Source organism: Mustela lutreola, chromosome 8 (assembly GCF_030435805.1).
Source record: "Mustela lutreola isolate mMusLut2 chromosome 8, mMusLut2.pri, whole genome shotgun sequence".
NCBI lineage: Eukaryota > Metazoa > Chordata > Mammalia > Carnivora > Mustelidae > Mustela > Mustela lutreola.
The window spans coordinates 78,404,925-78,419,216 of NC_081297.1; the positions used below are offsets into that span (position 1 = coordinate 78,404,925).

A 14,292-nucleotide genomic window follows, 5' to 3' on the forward strand; every position below is an offset into this window, starting at 1 on the left:
TATCACTCTTCGCAGATGATATGATACTATATGTGGAAAACCCAAAAGACTCCAATCCAAAACTGCTAGAACTTATACAGGAATTCAGTAAAGTGTTAGGATATAAAATCAATGCACAGAAATCAGTTGCATTTCTCTACACCAACAGCAAGACAGAAGAAAGAGAAATTAAGGAGTCAATCCCATTTACAATTGCACCCAAAACCATAAGATACCTAGGGATAAACCTAACCAAAGAAGCACAGAATCTATACTCAGAAAACTATAAAGTACTCATGAAAGAAATTGAGGAAGACACAAAGAAATGGAAAAATGTTCCATGCTCCTGGATTGGAAGAATAAATATTGTGAAAATGTCTATGCTACCTAAAGCAATCTACATATTTAATGCAATTCCTATCAAAGTACCATCCATCTTTTTCAAAGAAATGGAACAAATAATGCTAAAATTTATATGGAACCAGAAAAGACCTCGAATAGCCAAAGGGATATTGAAAAAGAAAGCCAAAGTTGGTGGCATCACAATCCCGGACTTCAAGCTCTATTACAAAGCTGTCATCATCAAGACAGCATGGTACTGGCACAAAAACAGACCCATAGATCAATGGAACAGAATAGAAAGCCCAGAAATAGACCCTCAACTCTACAGTCAACTAATCTTCGACAAAGCAGGAAAGACTGTCCAATGGAAAAAAGACAGCCTCTTCAATAAATGGTGCTGGGAAAATTGGACAGCCATATGCAGAAAAATGAAATTGGACCATTTCCTTACACCACACACAAAAATAGACTCAAAATGGATGAAGGACCTCAATGTGCGAAAGGAATCCATCAAAATCCTTGAGGAGAACACAGGCAGCAACCTCTTCGACCTCAGCTGCAGCAACATCTTCCTAGGAACAACCCCAAAGGCAAGGGAAGCAAGGGCAAAAATGAACTATTGGGATTTCATCAAGATCAAAAGCTTTTGCACAGCAAAGGAAACAGTTCACAAAATCAAAAGACAACTGACAGAATGGGAGAAGATATTTGCAAACGACATATCAGATAAAGGACTAGTGTCCAGAATCTATAAAGAACTTAGCAAACTCAACACCCAAAGAACAAATAATCCAATCAAGAAATGGGCAGAGGACATGAACAGACATTTCTGCAAAGAAGACTTCCAGATGGCCAACAGACACATGAAAAAGTGCTCCATATCACTCGGCATCAGGGAAATACAAATCAAAACCACAATGAGATATCACCTCACACCAGTCAGAATGGCTAAAATCAACAAGTCAGGAAATGACAGATGCTGGCGAGGATGCGGAGAAAGGGGAACCCTCCTACACTGTTGGTGGGAATGCAAGCTGGTGCAGCCACTCTGGAAAACAGCATGGAGGTTCCTCAAAATGTTGAAAATAGAACTGCCCTATGACCCAGCAATTGCACTATTGGGTATTTACCCTAAAGATACAAACGTAGTGATCCAAAGGGGCATGTGCACCTGAATGTTTATAGCAGCAATGTCCACAATAGCCAAACTATGGAAAGAACCTAGATGTCCATCAACAGATGAATGAATAAAGAAGAAGTGGTATATATACACAATTGAATACTATGCAGCCATCAAAAGAAATGAAATCTTGCCATTTGCGACAACATGGATGGAACTAGAGCGTATCATGCTTAGCGAAATAAGTCAAGCAGAGAAAGACAACTATCATATGATCTCCCTGATATGAGGAAGTGGTGATGCAACATGGGGGCTTAAGTGGGTAGGAGAAGAATAAATGAAACAAGATGGGATTGGGAGGGAGACAAAGTATATGTGACTCTTAATCTCACAAAACAAACTGAGGGTTGCTGGGGGGAAGGGGTTTGGGAGAAGGGGGTGGGATTATGGACATTGGAGAGGGTATGTGCTTTGGTGAGTGCTGTGAAGTGTGTAAACCTGGTGATTCACAGACCTGTACCCCTGGGGATAAAACTATATGTTTATAAAAAATAAAAAATTTTAAAAAAATAAAATAAAAAAAATAAAAGTATGTCGAATAACAAACAAATAAATAAATAAATAAAACAGCTTAGTAGATTTTTCCTAATCAAGTTTCCAATGATGTGAACGTACCAGAGTGCTTTTCTGAGCCTCTGCCAACTTTGTAGCGATGAAGTACTGAATTGGCGCAAGGAGAACAATGACAGCTGCACCAACCAATGCGCTCGATCCAAGTAAATTATAGAGCAGAATCACTCCCATTATGATCTAGAAAGGAAGCCAAATGGAAAACGGAAAATGAACCACTGCATGAAAGGAAATATATTTTGGTGAAAATGTACTATTTCTTCATTATTGATTGATTAATAAATACATGTATTTGGAAGTCAACTCAACTAAGAACAGTTGGGTCTTGCTATGTTTGTTGGGGGAAAGCTAAGTGGTAGGAATTTATTTTTAGTCTGATGATCTGTAAAACGAGTGTCAAACCAAGTTACTGCATGAGGCTGTAGACTGGTCCCCTGATGCTTCTGACCTTCTAAGACAGTCTTCACATTTTTTTCTTGAAAACATTATCACCCACTGTAACTGGCATTCCATATTGTCATGGAGCTCTACTAACTTTTCCAGGTAGGAAGGATGGAAAGCAGGAGGCAGCATCATAACGTACGTGAGCCCTGGAAGGCTGTTTGCAGGCTAAAGGAATAATCTGAGTTCCTCACAGCCTCAATGACCCCAGAAGTCACTTGATCACAAAAAGGCTAAGTTTCACTAAAACTACCAGAAAGCTAGAGTTGGTGGTGCCCCGCATTACCTCGCTTCTTTTTTTATTTCCCCAAACCCAGGGTCAACCCTCTCTGGTTTGTCACTTTGTTCTTCTTCCTTTAAAAAATAGGATTTGATCCCACAATCTTTCTCCCTACTTTTTTTCCTCCAGTAGCTCAGTTTATCATGGCTGAAAATGTCAACTAATGAACTATATCTGTGTAGTTAAAGCGTTAAATCCTTGTGTGTTTGCCAATGATAACAGCTTAACAGTGGCCTTTTGGAGACAAGTGCACATATTTACTGCCTAACCAATTGGGCTTTTTAGGGATTCCGGTCAAAATGAAAGTTTCCTTAACGTCACTCATGATGCAGTCTTTCACAGGCAGCCTAGGATTTGGGCTGCTTTTAAATTACATCATGTAGTCAGACACCTGTATATAAGTACAGACACTTGACCTGTATATAAGTACATATTAATAAAAAGAGATCGAGCATATTTTAAATCTTTCATTGTGTCATGCGCTGTGGATGACATGCATTTTTATTTGGCTTGGATTTCCATTTAAAACTGAAAAGGCCAAGAAAATTTTTAAATTACCATATCTGTAATATTGTATGTATTTTAATAAACATGGCACACAGGGACAAAGGTGACAGACTGGTTTGAATAAGTCTACAGTTTAAGCTCTATCTACAGGATGCAAAACTCGAGATAACTAAAAATATTCAGCATCACATGGAAGAAAGAGCTGAAAACATTTCTTTTGCTTCTTTTACTCAATTGGTGGGGAGCAGGGGTGCTGCATCTTTTCTAAAATGCTATTTTCCATAAAAAAAAGAAAAGCTAAATTGTCCTCCAGCTTGTTAGTGTTCTTACCACCTAATAAAGTTTGACATTTTATAAAACATCAGCTATTGAAACTATGGAATGGAGTTGTTCTACTTTAGAAATGCTATAAGAGTCTGTCAAAATGAACAGGGTCAAGCCTTGGCTCTAGGAATTTCCTGAATTTGGTCAACAACAGTAACAGCTAACAAATACTGGATGCCAATGAAATGTGAGGCATTATGCTGCATGTGCTACACATATTTACTTAGTCTTGACAATTCCAACAATTCTATGACGCAGAAACTATTATCATTCCCATTTTAAAGTTGAGGAGATGAATGTTTTGAGGATTTTAAACACTTGTGCAAAGAAGGTAGAGCAGATATTTGAACCTAAGCAGTAGAATTCCACACCCCACTTTTCTAACTTATGTCAGAGTTCTGAATCTCTGCTTTCTTTCTATAAAAAGAGTATAATAACATCAGCCTATTTAAAAAGCTTGCCCTTTACTGAGCTAAGTATCTCCTACTCCTTTTGTTTTGTTATGGATCTACCTGAACAGGCATTGCCCATAGATTGGGACACAGGAACAAGAACCACATAAGTTGATTGGTTTCAATGGCAACCAAGTTATTGATCTGTCCCAGGGTCATCTCACCCATGGATAAATTAGATGTAGACAGCCTAAGGATTTTATTGTATATCATCGCCTGCAAAAAAGAAAAACAAAAAAAGTACTTGAAGCTCTAAACTTAATCAACACTATATATATATTCACTTTTATTAAAAAGATAACATTTTAAATTTTTCTAGAGAAAAAGGAGGGGAAAAAACCTAGAATGCCATCTTTTTAAGTCAACCACTCTCTTCATTTTAGCATAGTTACTTTCTGTCCTCAATTACATACAAACTTAATTTTCTGGCAGTATAATCAAAATGTATACTCAATTTCAAACATAAGCTCTAGAACAAACTAAGACAAAGTTTTCCAAAGGTTTTTCTCTCTTTCTTTCTTTTCTCTTTCTTTCTTCCTTTCAGCAGCCTCCACACTCAGCATGAAGCCCAACCTAGGTCTTGAACTCACAACCCTGAGATCAAGAGTCGATGCTTAACCGACTGAGCTACCCAGGTGCCCCCCAAATTCTCTTATTATTACAAAACATTTTAAAAATTCTGGGGGTTACTAATTAGCTCTGTTTCTTTTATTAAGCAGCTCCTAGAAACGTACTATCAGAGTAAAAACAGAATCGTGAAAAACAAAATTACCTCCACTACCCTTCTATCATCGGATGGGTATATGGCATTTTCAAAACACAAAGATCATTAAAGCTTGTACATACCAGCAGAGCTCCACGGAGGTTAATGCCAGTCTCTATGGTTACATAGTAGGAAGCCTGCAAAAACGTCCTTTGCAGAATAAGGGCCAAGAAAAGAAGAACTGCTAGTACATAAGCATTTTCAAGAAATTCCTTTGATGAAAGCGTTTCTGAAATCTTGTCCCAAAAGAAAAAGACATAAATTAAAACTTCTCTTTTCATATGCCAGGGGTACAGTTCACATCTATCAAATGACACATGATTTTTAAATATAAAAACTCAATGTCTTTATAACAGCAGTGAAATGAACCACAACAAGGCCATTTTGGCTTTTCTTCATCCTGTTCACAGATACAAATACAAACTAGTTCAATGCATAAAATCCCAAATTGATCATTACAATTGCTGTAAATGCCAGATAGTAGAAAAAAGGTACACATTAATCTTTAAAAACTTGAATATATTTTCTGCAAAGATATATTATTCCATCTTGAGACGTAGTAACTGAAGATCGAAATTAATTTAGACTATAATTTTGAAGTAGAAACCACAAAACTGGTAGTTAGTTGGTCAGCAAGACCACTAATACAGAAATACAACTTCAATAGCTTTGCTAATTAAAATATTATCAAAATTATCAAAGTTACTAAAATAATTCCACATAGTTGACTTATTTTAATTTTCATTTATCTTAATTTATATTAACAAAATAAATTATAAACTATAAAATATGTAATGTGGTTACTGACATTGACACTTCCAGGGACAAAACACAACTTATGAAATTGAGTAGGACGATGACCAAAGTCATCATAAGGACATACAAAACTGCTTTTTGTTTGTAACAATAGTATGTGGTAACTTATTAGTTAGAAGTGAGGGAAAGGTAACACTCAAGTAAGTACATCATGTCAATCTGGGCAATCTTTGTTTTTTATGGTATAGACCCATTAAATTCTGTTTCTGGTCATTTCCTCTTCTTTCATGAGGATACACAGAAATGTGTAAGTTCTGTTCCTTCTCAGAAAAATATGTGGTTAATACATGTAAGGGAGAGAGATGATAGAAAAATTCTATGTGGAATATATGGAATGTAATCAGGTTTGTCGGGGTAAAACACCACAAAAGTGCATTCAATGGTGAAAATATCTGGTTCACTTTCATAATAATTGAGCACCAGTATGTGCAAGTGACTAGGCTACACATTGTGAACATAAATATTAACAGTTCACAGTCCTTCTATTTAAAGAGCTTACCTCCTAGAAAGATAAGAATATCCATAAATAACATGCTTCATTTAAAGAACATTTATAGCAAGTGCCAAGGTGAAAAAAAACAATGTGTTGGATAGTACAAAGAAGAATCAAATACCAACCAGAACAATCAGAAAAGCTTCACTGAGGAGATGGCATTTGATGTAGGCTTTGAGAATGCATGAAATTTTAGTAAGTGAAGAAAAAAAGGACAGAAAATTAGGTTGAGGGAATAGAAAAGGAAAATTGATGCATAACTAGACTAGAGTTTCTATCTGTGAACCTAGAGAAATCAACTCTTACCAAGAAATTGGGAAGTTCATGATGAGATTTTCTTAACAGAGAAAAGACTATATATTTATAACAGCAAATATATAGTATTTTATATTGTATGACCCCCCAAAAGTAGCATGATATCTAATAAAAATATTATAATGTGAATTGTCCTGATCATAATGTGAAACAGGGTGATGGCTTTTATCATATAAGAAAAACGTATATAGTACAAATCACATTGCTAATGTGATTGGTCACAGCCTTCCCTAATGTACTCCTGAATGAAAGTTTTTCAAAGGGTTGCTGAAAAGATCAAAGAAAATAATCAATGTGAAAGTTCTGAGCATGGCTTCTGGCCCATAGTAGATACTCATTAAATGTTTATAGGCTCTGAATCTGAGAAATAATTTTGTTGAACAGATCCATTCAATGAATGCATAAACATATAATTTTCTCTACAAGGGAAATTATTGTTTTCTTCCTTTTAAATGCATTCAATTCTCTGTAAATAAGCCTGTTTGAACTGTTCAAAGAACTGCATTAATAAAAAGGAACAATTACAATGAAATCTGCCAATAATATGTTTCCTTTCAGAAGCACCACAAACTTACCCCTGTTGTGTTATTTGTCCCATTCTGGGTTTCATTCACACGCTGAACTATTCCAGAAATACAGAGAGGTCCAGCAAAACCCAGTAAGTCTGCAAGATAACGGAATGTGCTACTAAGTAGAATGGGTCGCCCAAAAGCTCTGTACATTGCTAGCCATATAGATGGAGTCCGGTTTGGATGATCTGCTACTTTTTTCTGAAAGAAAAGAAAAAAAGCACAGATGAACCAAACTAAAAATTTAGCACAGCAATTAATCTCAGCAACTGTGGCAATTCCTTCTGATATCTCTGATGATATTTGAAGTTTATAAGTAAGTGTTAATGAGTCCCTTTAATACAGTATGCATACTCCATAAACCATTGCATTTTATGCAAACAGTAGCTACTGAACACCTTTTAATGGGATAGAATGAGGAGTAAATAGGTCAGATTTTCAAAGACTTTGCATTATTTTTAGCTGTCAATGGATAACCCAAAATTCTTAAGGTCAAATTAATTTCAATTCTTTTTTGTTTGGAACATGGGTATCTGTCATGAATATTACCAAATACCATTGTATGGAAAAGAAGATCATAAAGTGTAAAAATGAAGCTTATTGGAAGACTAGACAAAATTTCTGGAGTTACTCCGTCACAAGATATCTATCATAAGCTAAAGATATTTTACTACAAGCTAAACAAAACAGATCATCTCAGCCTCAAATTGTTTCTCTTTCAGGTATTTCTCCATGAATAGTAGTCAGTACTGTTTAAAGTTGTGTTTCCAAGTCATTTGACAAAAAAATGCAAAACTGAAGAATGGCATATATATTTAAGCCAACACATTATTTCACCCATCTCTAGTGGTTTGTTGAAAGGGTTTTAAGACCTGAACAATCACCACAATTAAGTCTTCGAGAGGAAGTGGATAACGTTTTTTTTTTTTTTTTTTTTTTAATTTCATTGTGAGAAGCCAACTCAGTGGAATAGAATTCAATTGTGTTTCATATTCGATTCCCTATTAGATAAATAATTTGATTATTTTTTAAAGTTTATTAATGCAAGATGTTAACTCATTAAATTCAAGCTGATGTGTGTTATAAAGAGTACTCAGAACACTTAGACCAAAAAAAAAAAAAAGAAAAGAAAATTTAAACTACGTGTAGGCTATACTGTTAATCTTTACTTCAGCAAAGGAGTTTTTAAAAAATATTATGCAATACTTTTCCCAGAGGTGAAACTAAAGAGATGACTCAGGTTCATCTGTAGTAACCATTTCCTGCAATATTAATTTTATAAGACACATTTTTGACAGAAAACAGAGGTCATTTTCATCATTTACCATAAACACTTTGTTGTCTTGATTTATAACAGACAAGAACTGTAACTGATTCACTATACCCTATGCTTTTCAAATGTTGTCGTGAAAACTAATTATTTCAATTGCAATAATATTTGTAGATGACTGCCATATAAATTACATCTACCATTGTGGAGAGCACACATGACAATATAAAAAATAACAAGACAAATTCAAAATATCCAAAGGCTCATATTTAAGGTTTTTAAGGCAATTTCTCAAAGAAAGTACCAGAAGAAACCAATTTTGACAGACACATAGGATGATACATGGAATAGGTAGGTTAACTTTATTTAATTCAATTTCTCAAATCTGAAATACAGGCTCCAAATTTGGTCAATAATTAATTTAGGGATTTTAGTTTCTTAAATGTGATTATTATATGATTTATTTTTACCTTTATATAAAAAAATTACTGACCAGATAGTTGAAAAAACTTAATAACAATTCCATGAATTATTAACATTATATGGTAATAAGAATTAGATATACATGATCTTCGAATTTAATTTTTACTTCCCACTTGGTTCCAGAAAAAAAAAAAATAGTGTTTCCTCTATCCCTCCTCTATCTCCTCTGCTGGTGTATTCTCAGTGGCCCAATTCACATGACTCAAAATTACTGGGAAAGACATAGACAGAAAATCTGACCTTTCTTAACCATTTAAGCTTAGTGACTTTATACTTAGCAGACCCATTTTCTTCTTCTTTCTTTCTTTCTTTCTTTAAGGTTTTGTTTGTTTATTTGACAGAGAGACGGAACACAACTGGGGGAGTGGGAGAGGGAGAAGCAGGCTCCCTGCTGAGTAGGGATCTGATGTGGGGCTCGGTCTCAGGATCCTGGGATCTGACCTGAGCCAAAAGCAGACACTTAATGATTGAGCCACCCAGGCGCCCCAACAGAGCCAGTTTCTACAATTATGGACATGAAAAACAGATATTAAATTACCTTTTGTTCTTCATATGCATCTTTCAGGCAAACATAATTTGTTACTGCCCTCATGGCTATTGGTAATTTCCCAATTGCTTTCAGATCAATAGGTTTTTTATGAGCAGATATGATAAGCGTGTTCATCCACCAGTATGTGGCTTTTGACAACAAATTCACAAATGGTTGAAGAAATCTCACACCCAGATCCTGGAGGTCTTCAGGAGGCTTTACTTTCTGAGGATTCATGAAGAATACATATCTCTGTGGCAAGAAAAATTCCACAGAATAATAATTAACCTAGTTCTTTTTTCCACATATTAAAATAAAATTTTAACCTTATCTACATTTTCATTTCAGGAAGACAAAAAATGTGTATTTTAGTACCTCTTACATTTCTTTGGAAACATTTTTTGAAATAATTTCCCTAAAATGCCAGATTTTATGATTAATGCATTTATGGACAATTCCCAAAAAAACCATACAAACAGATTATCTCTTTAAAAGATAGTTATTACTAAGAACCAGTCTTTCATGATAGCCTGTGATAGAGTCAACTAAATAAAGATTTTTACATTATTTAGATTTTTGTTTAATGTGTTGACACCATTATTGAGTCACACTCTGGTAATACGTGGTTTGGCTGATGTTCACTAACTTCTCCACTATTCCTTACAGCTTGTGACTTGCCATTCAGAGCAAACTCAAAGTGCTCTGGTAGAAAATGAATATTGAAAAATCATTCACTATTATGTCACACAACATAACAGCATTCTGTGATACAAAACACAAGAAGCATGAGTTTTGACCGTGTTACTTTGGATATAGCTAGTTAACTCTGTAGAAGTTTCTTCAGCAGTGAAATGAGCAAACATATTGTCTTCTTTTCATTTTGAAATTTCTAGAAATATAGTAGTTTGCTTATTAAAATAAGTGTGCTTGGGACAACTCATGGATGATGGAATTTCCTGATGAAAACAATTTCATCCATAATATGAACTGAGCATAGTGTTTGCACATAACAATCAATCAATATTTACAAATGAATAAATAGATCCTAGGGTCATACTGAGATTTCTGGAACACTAATGGCCTTAGTGATTAGTTCAACTTTTATACATTTTATTTTATTTTATCCTTTTATACAAGAGGATATACATTTCTTCATCCTCTTGAATACTAGTAATTTCTAGCTGACTATAATCTTTAATATTGGGGTCTTGAATTCCAGCAATTAAAAAAAAATGATAAGATACCTACTCTGACCCGAATTACATTGATCTCCACAGCCATGAGGAGTCCATTCAAGATGACCATAATGCCAGTGATGCAGAAACGCAGGTCTGATACTCCCCAACCGGATTGCCAGTACTTAACCAATTTTATGGTTTTTGTAATAAAGGCCATGACCCAATACAGAAATAGGGCTGGAAAAATAAAAAAGAAAAAGAAAAAGATGCAGTCTTTCCCTGATATATTTTTTAAACTTCATTGACATTTCAATATAAATATAATGCTTTTTAATAACAAAGATAATTTTAAATATTTTATTTCCACATAATTTTATTTTTTAAGAAAATAACACGTATGCCCCAGGGTACTTTTAGAGTTTTGAACTGAAGGTGTAGTAATGACTTTAAAAATGCTAGTGCTTCCACTCTGTAGTAGATGGACAGAAGTAAAAAGACACGTAAATAGGAATAATCTACACTCCAGAACTTAAGTGTAGTTCTCTTGACTTTAAAATTAATTCTATCTCCCGGTCTTTTTTTTAAAGAAGTCCCGATTATACTATATGAAGAATTCACAAGTTGTTATCTCTGTCACCGATCTAATAGGTAAGTGTTTTGCAGCTGCCAGGGGTATGTCTAATGGTATTACCTTGAATTATTATGGAATGCACACTAGCTATATAATGGGGTTTCTGTTTTACAGATCAAAATTCAAGTAGTAAGTTAACTCTTCTCATGCAAATGGCTTAAAATGCCACACATCTCCACAAAGTGAAGAGAGGAATGATGATCCTACAGAACAAAGCCAGACTTTCTGCAGCGGGTTGAGAAAGGTGGGGATCTATACCTTCTCCTAACCACAGCCAGCCTTTCATAACAAATATGAGATGGACACAATTTACTAGAAATCAAAGGTCCAGTATATTTCAAACTTTGAATAAGGCTCAGTACAAGTGAATATGGGTTGAGAAAGAAGAAATATGAAACACACATGAGACAATCCATTGTATAACACTTATCAGAGTTACTGAAGTTTAGAAGTGGCCACAATTTCCATAGTGAAAAAGAATGGAAACTTTGGCATATAAGCTCATTATCTATCTTGTTCTAGCATAAAATAGAAAATATCAGAATAGATTTGAAGGGGAAAAAGACTACTACATGCTGCTAGATGCTAACTAAAGAGATTTCATCTTGGGGCACCTGGGTGGCTTAGTTGGTTCAGCATCCAACTTTGATTTTGTCTCAGGTCATGATCTCGTAGTCCTGGGATTGAGGCCCACATTGGGCTCTGTGCTCAGCACATAGTCTGCTTAGGATTCTCTCTCTCCCTTTTCCTTTGCCCCTCCCACTGTTCCTGTGCTCTGTCTCTCTCACTCAAACAAATAAAATCTTTTTAAAAAGAGAGAGATTCATCTTACATATGAAGAAACAGATTGAAAGTAAGTAGAAGTAAAAAATACACAATGAAAACAGTAAACACAAGAAATCCGGAGTGGCTACATAGTTTTAGATAAAGTAGACTTTAAAACAAAGAATACTGTCATCAAAAATACTAATCCAGGGGTGCTTGGGTGGCTCAGTGGCTTAAAGCCTCTGCCTTCGGCTCAGGTCATGATCCCAGAGCTCTGGGATCAAGCCCCGCATCAAGCTCTCTGCTCAGCAGGAGCCTGCTTCCTCCTCTCTTTCTGCCTGCTTCTCTGCCTACTTGTGATCTCTGTTTGTCAAATAAATAAATAAAATCTTAAAAAAAAATACTAATCCAAAGGGATACACAGACCCTGCTGTTTATAGCAATATTATCCACAATAACCAATTTATAGAAATAGCCCAAGTGTCCATCAGTTGAATGGGTAAAGAAAATGTGGTATATACACACAATAGAATATTGCTCAGCCACAAAAAATGAAATCTTGCTATTTGCAATGACAGGGATGGAGCGAGAGAGTATTATGCTATGCAAAATAGGATAGTCAGAGAAAGACAAATATATGATTTCACTCATATGTGGAATTTAAGAAATAAAACAAATGAGCGAAGAGAGAAGGAAGAGAGAAAGAGAGGCAAACTAAGAAACAGACTCTTAACTTAGAGAGCAAACTGATGGTTACCAGAGGGAGGTGGGTGGGGGATTAAGGAGTACACTCGCGATGAGCACTGGGTGATATATTCAGTGTTGAATCACTAAATGTTTACCCGAAACTAATACTACACTGTATGTTAACTAACTGGAATTTAAATAAAAACTTGGGGAAAAAAGAGCATTATTAGAAACTTTGAAAACTTCTAATAATGACAAAGGTCAATTTTTTAGAGACACAACCATAAAAAATACAAATTTACTAATACATAAAAAATATTAAATTTAGATTTAGATCTGAATACTATTAACCACTATGAGTTTTGGTAAGTTACAAGTTTCAAGAAGGTAAACTTCGAGACTTCCCACACAGTTCCATATCTAGAAGTCTCCAAATATTTGCAAGTTAAACAACATAGTTCTAACTAACTGCATTTTGAAAAAGAAATCACTAGGGAAATCAGAAAGTATTCAAACTAAATTATAATAAAAATAGTACATATTAAAAATTTAAGGCTTGCAACTAAAACAATACTTTAAGAAAAATTTATGGCTTTAAATATTTATTTTAGAAAAAGAGGCAGATCCAAAATCAATGATTTAATTTTCTATCTTAAAAACTAGGGAAAGAACAATGATGAACAAAATACATAAAAGGATGAAAATGATAGAGATAAGAGTAGAAAGCGATGAAATAGAAACTGAATAATTGAGAAAATTAGCCAACAAAATTGATTTTTTAAAAAAGATCAAGAAAATTGCTAAGTCCCCAGCTAAACTAATGAAGAAAAGAATGAAATCATAAATTACCAGTATTAGGAGTGAAACAATAACTATCCCTACATACTTTACATACTTAAGAAAGATAATTGGGGACTATGTTGAACTTTATAACAATAAATAAAATACTTAGATGAAAGGGAAAATTTCTTGAAACTTGTAGCTTCCCAAAACTGACATAACAAGAAATACTCTGAAGGGGGGGGGACCAACTCTGAAGAGTCCATGTCTAATAGAGAAATAAGTTTACATTTAAAATCCTTACTTTGAAGGGGAGTGGGGTTATGGACATTGGGGAGGGTATGTGCTTTGGTGAGTGCTGTGAAGTGTGTAAACCTGGTGATTCACAGACCTGTACCCCTGAGGATAAAAATATATGTTTATAAAAAATAAAAAAATTAAAAAATATATATATATATAAAATAAAATAAAATAAAATCCTTACTTTGTTAAAAGGCCCAAATGATTTCACTGATGAATGAATTTCATTCAATGTTTAGGGAAGAAATAAAATTAATTGTACACAATGTTTTTCAGAAAATAGAGAAATGAAGAACATTTTACAATTCATTTTAAGAAGCCAATATAACCCAGCATAGGAAAACCTGGCAAAGATATTACAAGAAAATAACAAACCCAATATTCTTCACAACATAGATCTAAAAAGCCTTGGTAAACAAAACCTAAGAATATATAGCATGGATAATATATCATGACCATGTGTAACATAGCCCGGGAATTCATGGTTGCTTTATCATTTGAAAAGTCAACTAATTTAGCACATTAAAGGAACTATAATTGTCCCAATGGATGCAAAAAAAAAAAAAAAATCCTTAATAGAATTCAACAACTATTCATCATTAAAAAACAAAAAACAGAAACAACTCCAAGAAAGCTTT

At 34.4% G+C, this 14,292-nt stretch overlaps 1 protein-coding gene across 12 annotated transcripts in view; it reads right to left on the reverse strand.

Annotated features, from left to right (window-relative positions):
* ABCC9 (ATP binding cassette subfamily C member 9) overlaps positions 1-14,292 on the reverse strand; it is a 158,150-nt gene that overhangs the window by 118,780 nt on the left and 25,078 nt on the right. For all 12 annotated transcript variants that reach the window (XM_059185727.1, XM_059185722.1, XM_059185716.1 and 9 more), the window contains 6 exons: positions 10,562-10,728; positions 9,323-9,565; positions 7,038-7,232; positions 4,922-5,074; positions 4,136-4,291; positions 2,117-2,251 (listed from right to left, as the gene is read on the reverse strand). In XM_059185727.1, the coding sequence (XP_059041710.1) occupies positions 2,117-2,251; positions 4,136-4,291; positions 4,922-5,074; positions 7,038-7,232; positions 9,323-9,565; positions 10,562-10,728 (1,049 nt within the window). The remainder of the gene's footprint in view (positions 1-2,116; positions 2,252-4,135; positions 4,292-4,921; positions 5,075-7,037; positions 7,233-9,322; positions 9,566-10,561; positions 10,729-14,292) is intronic.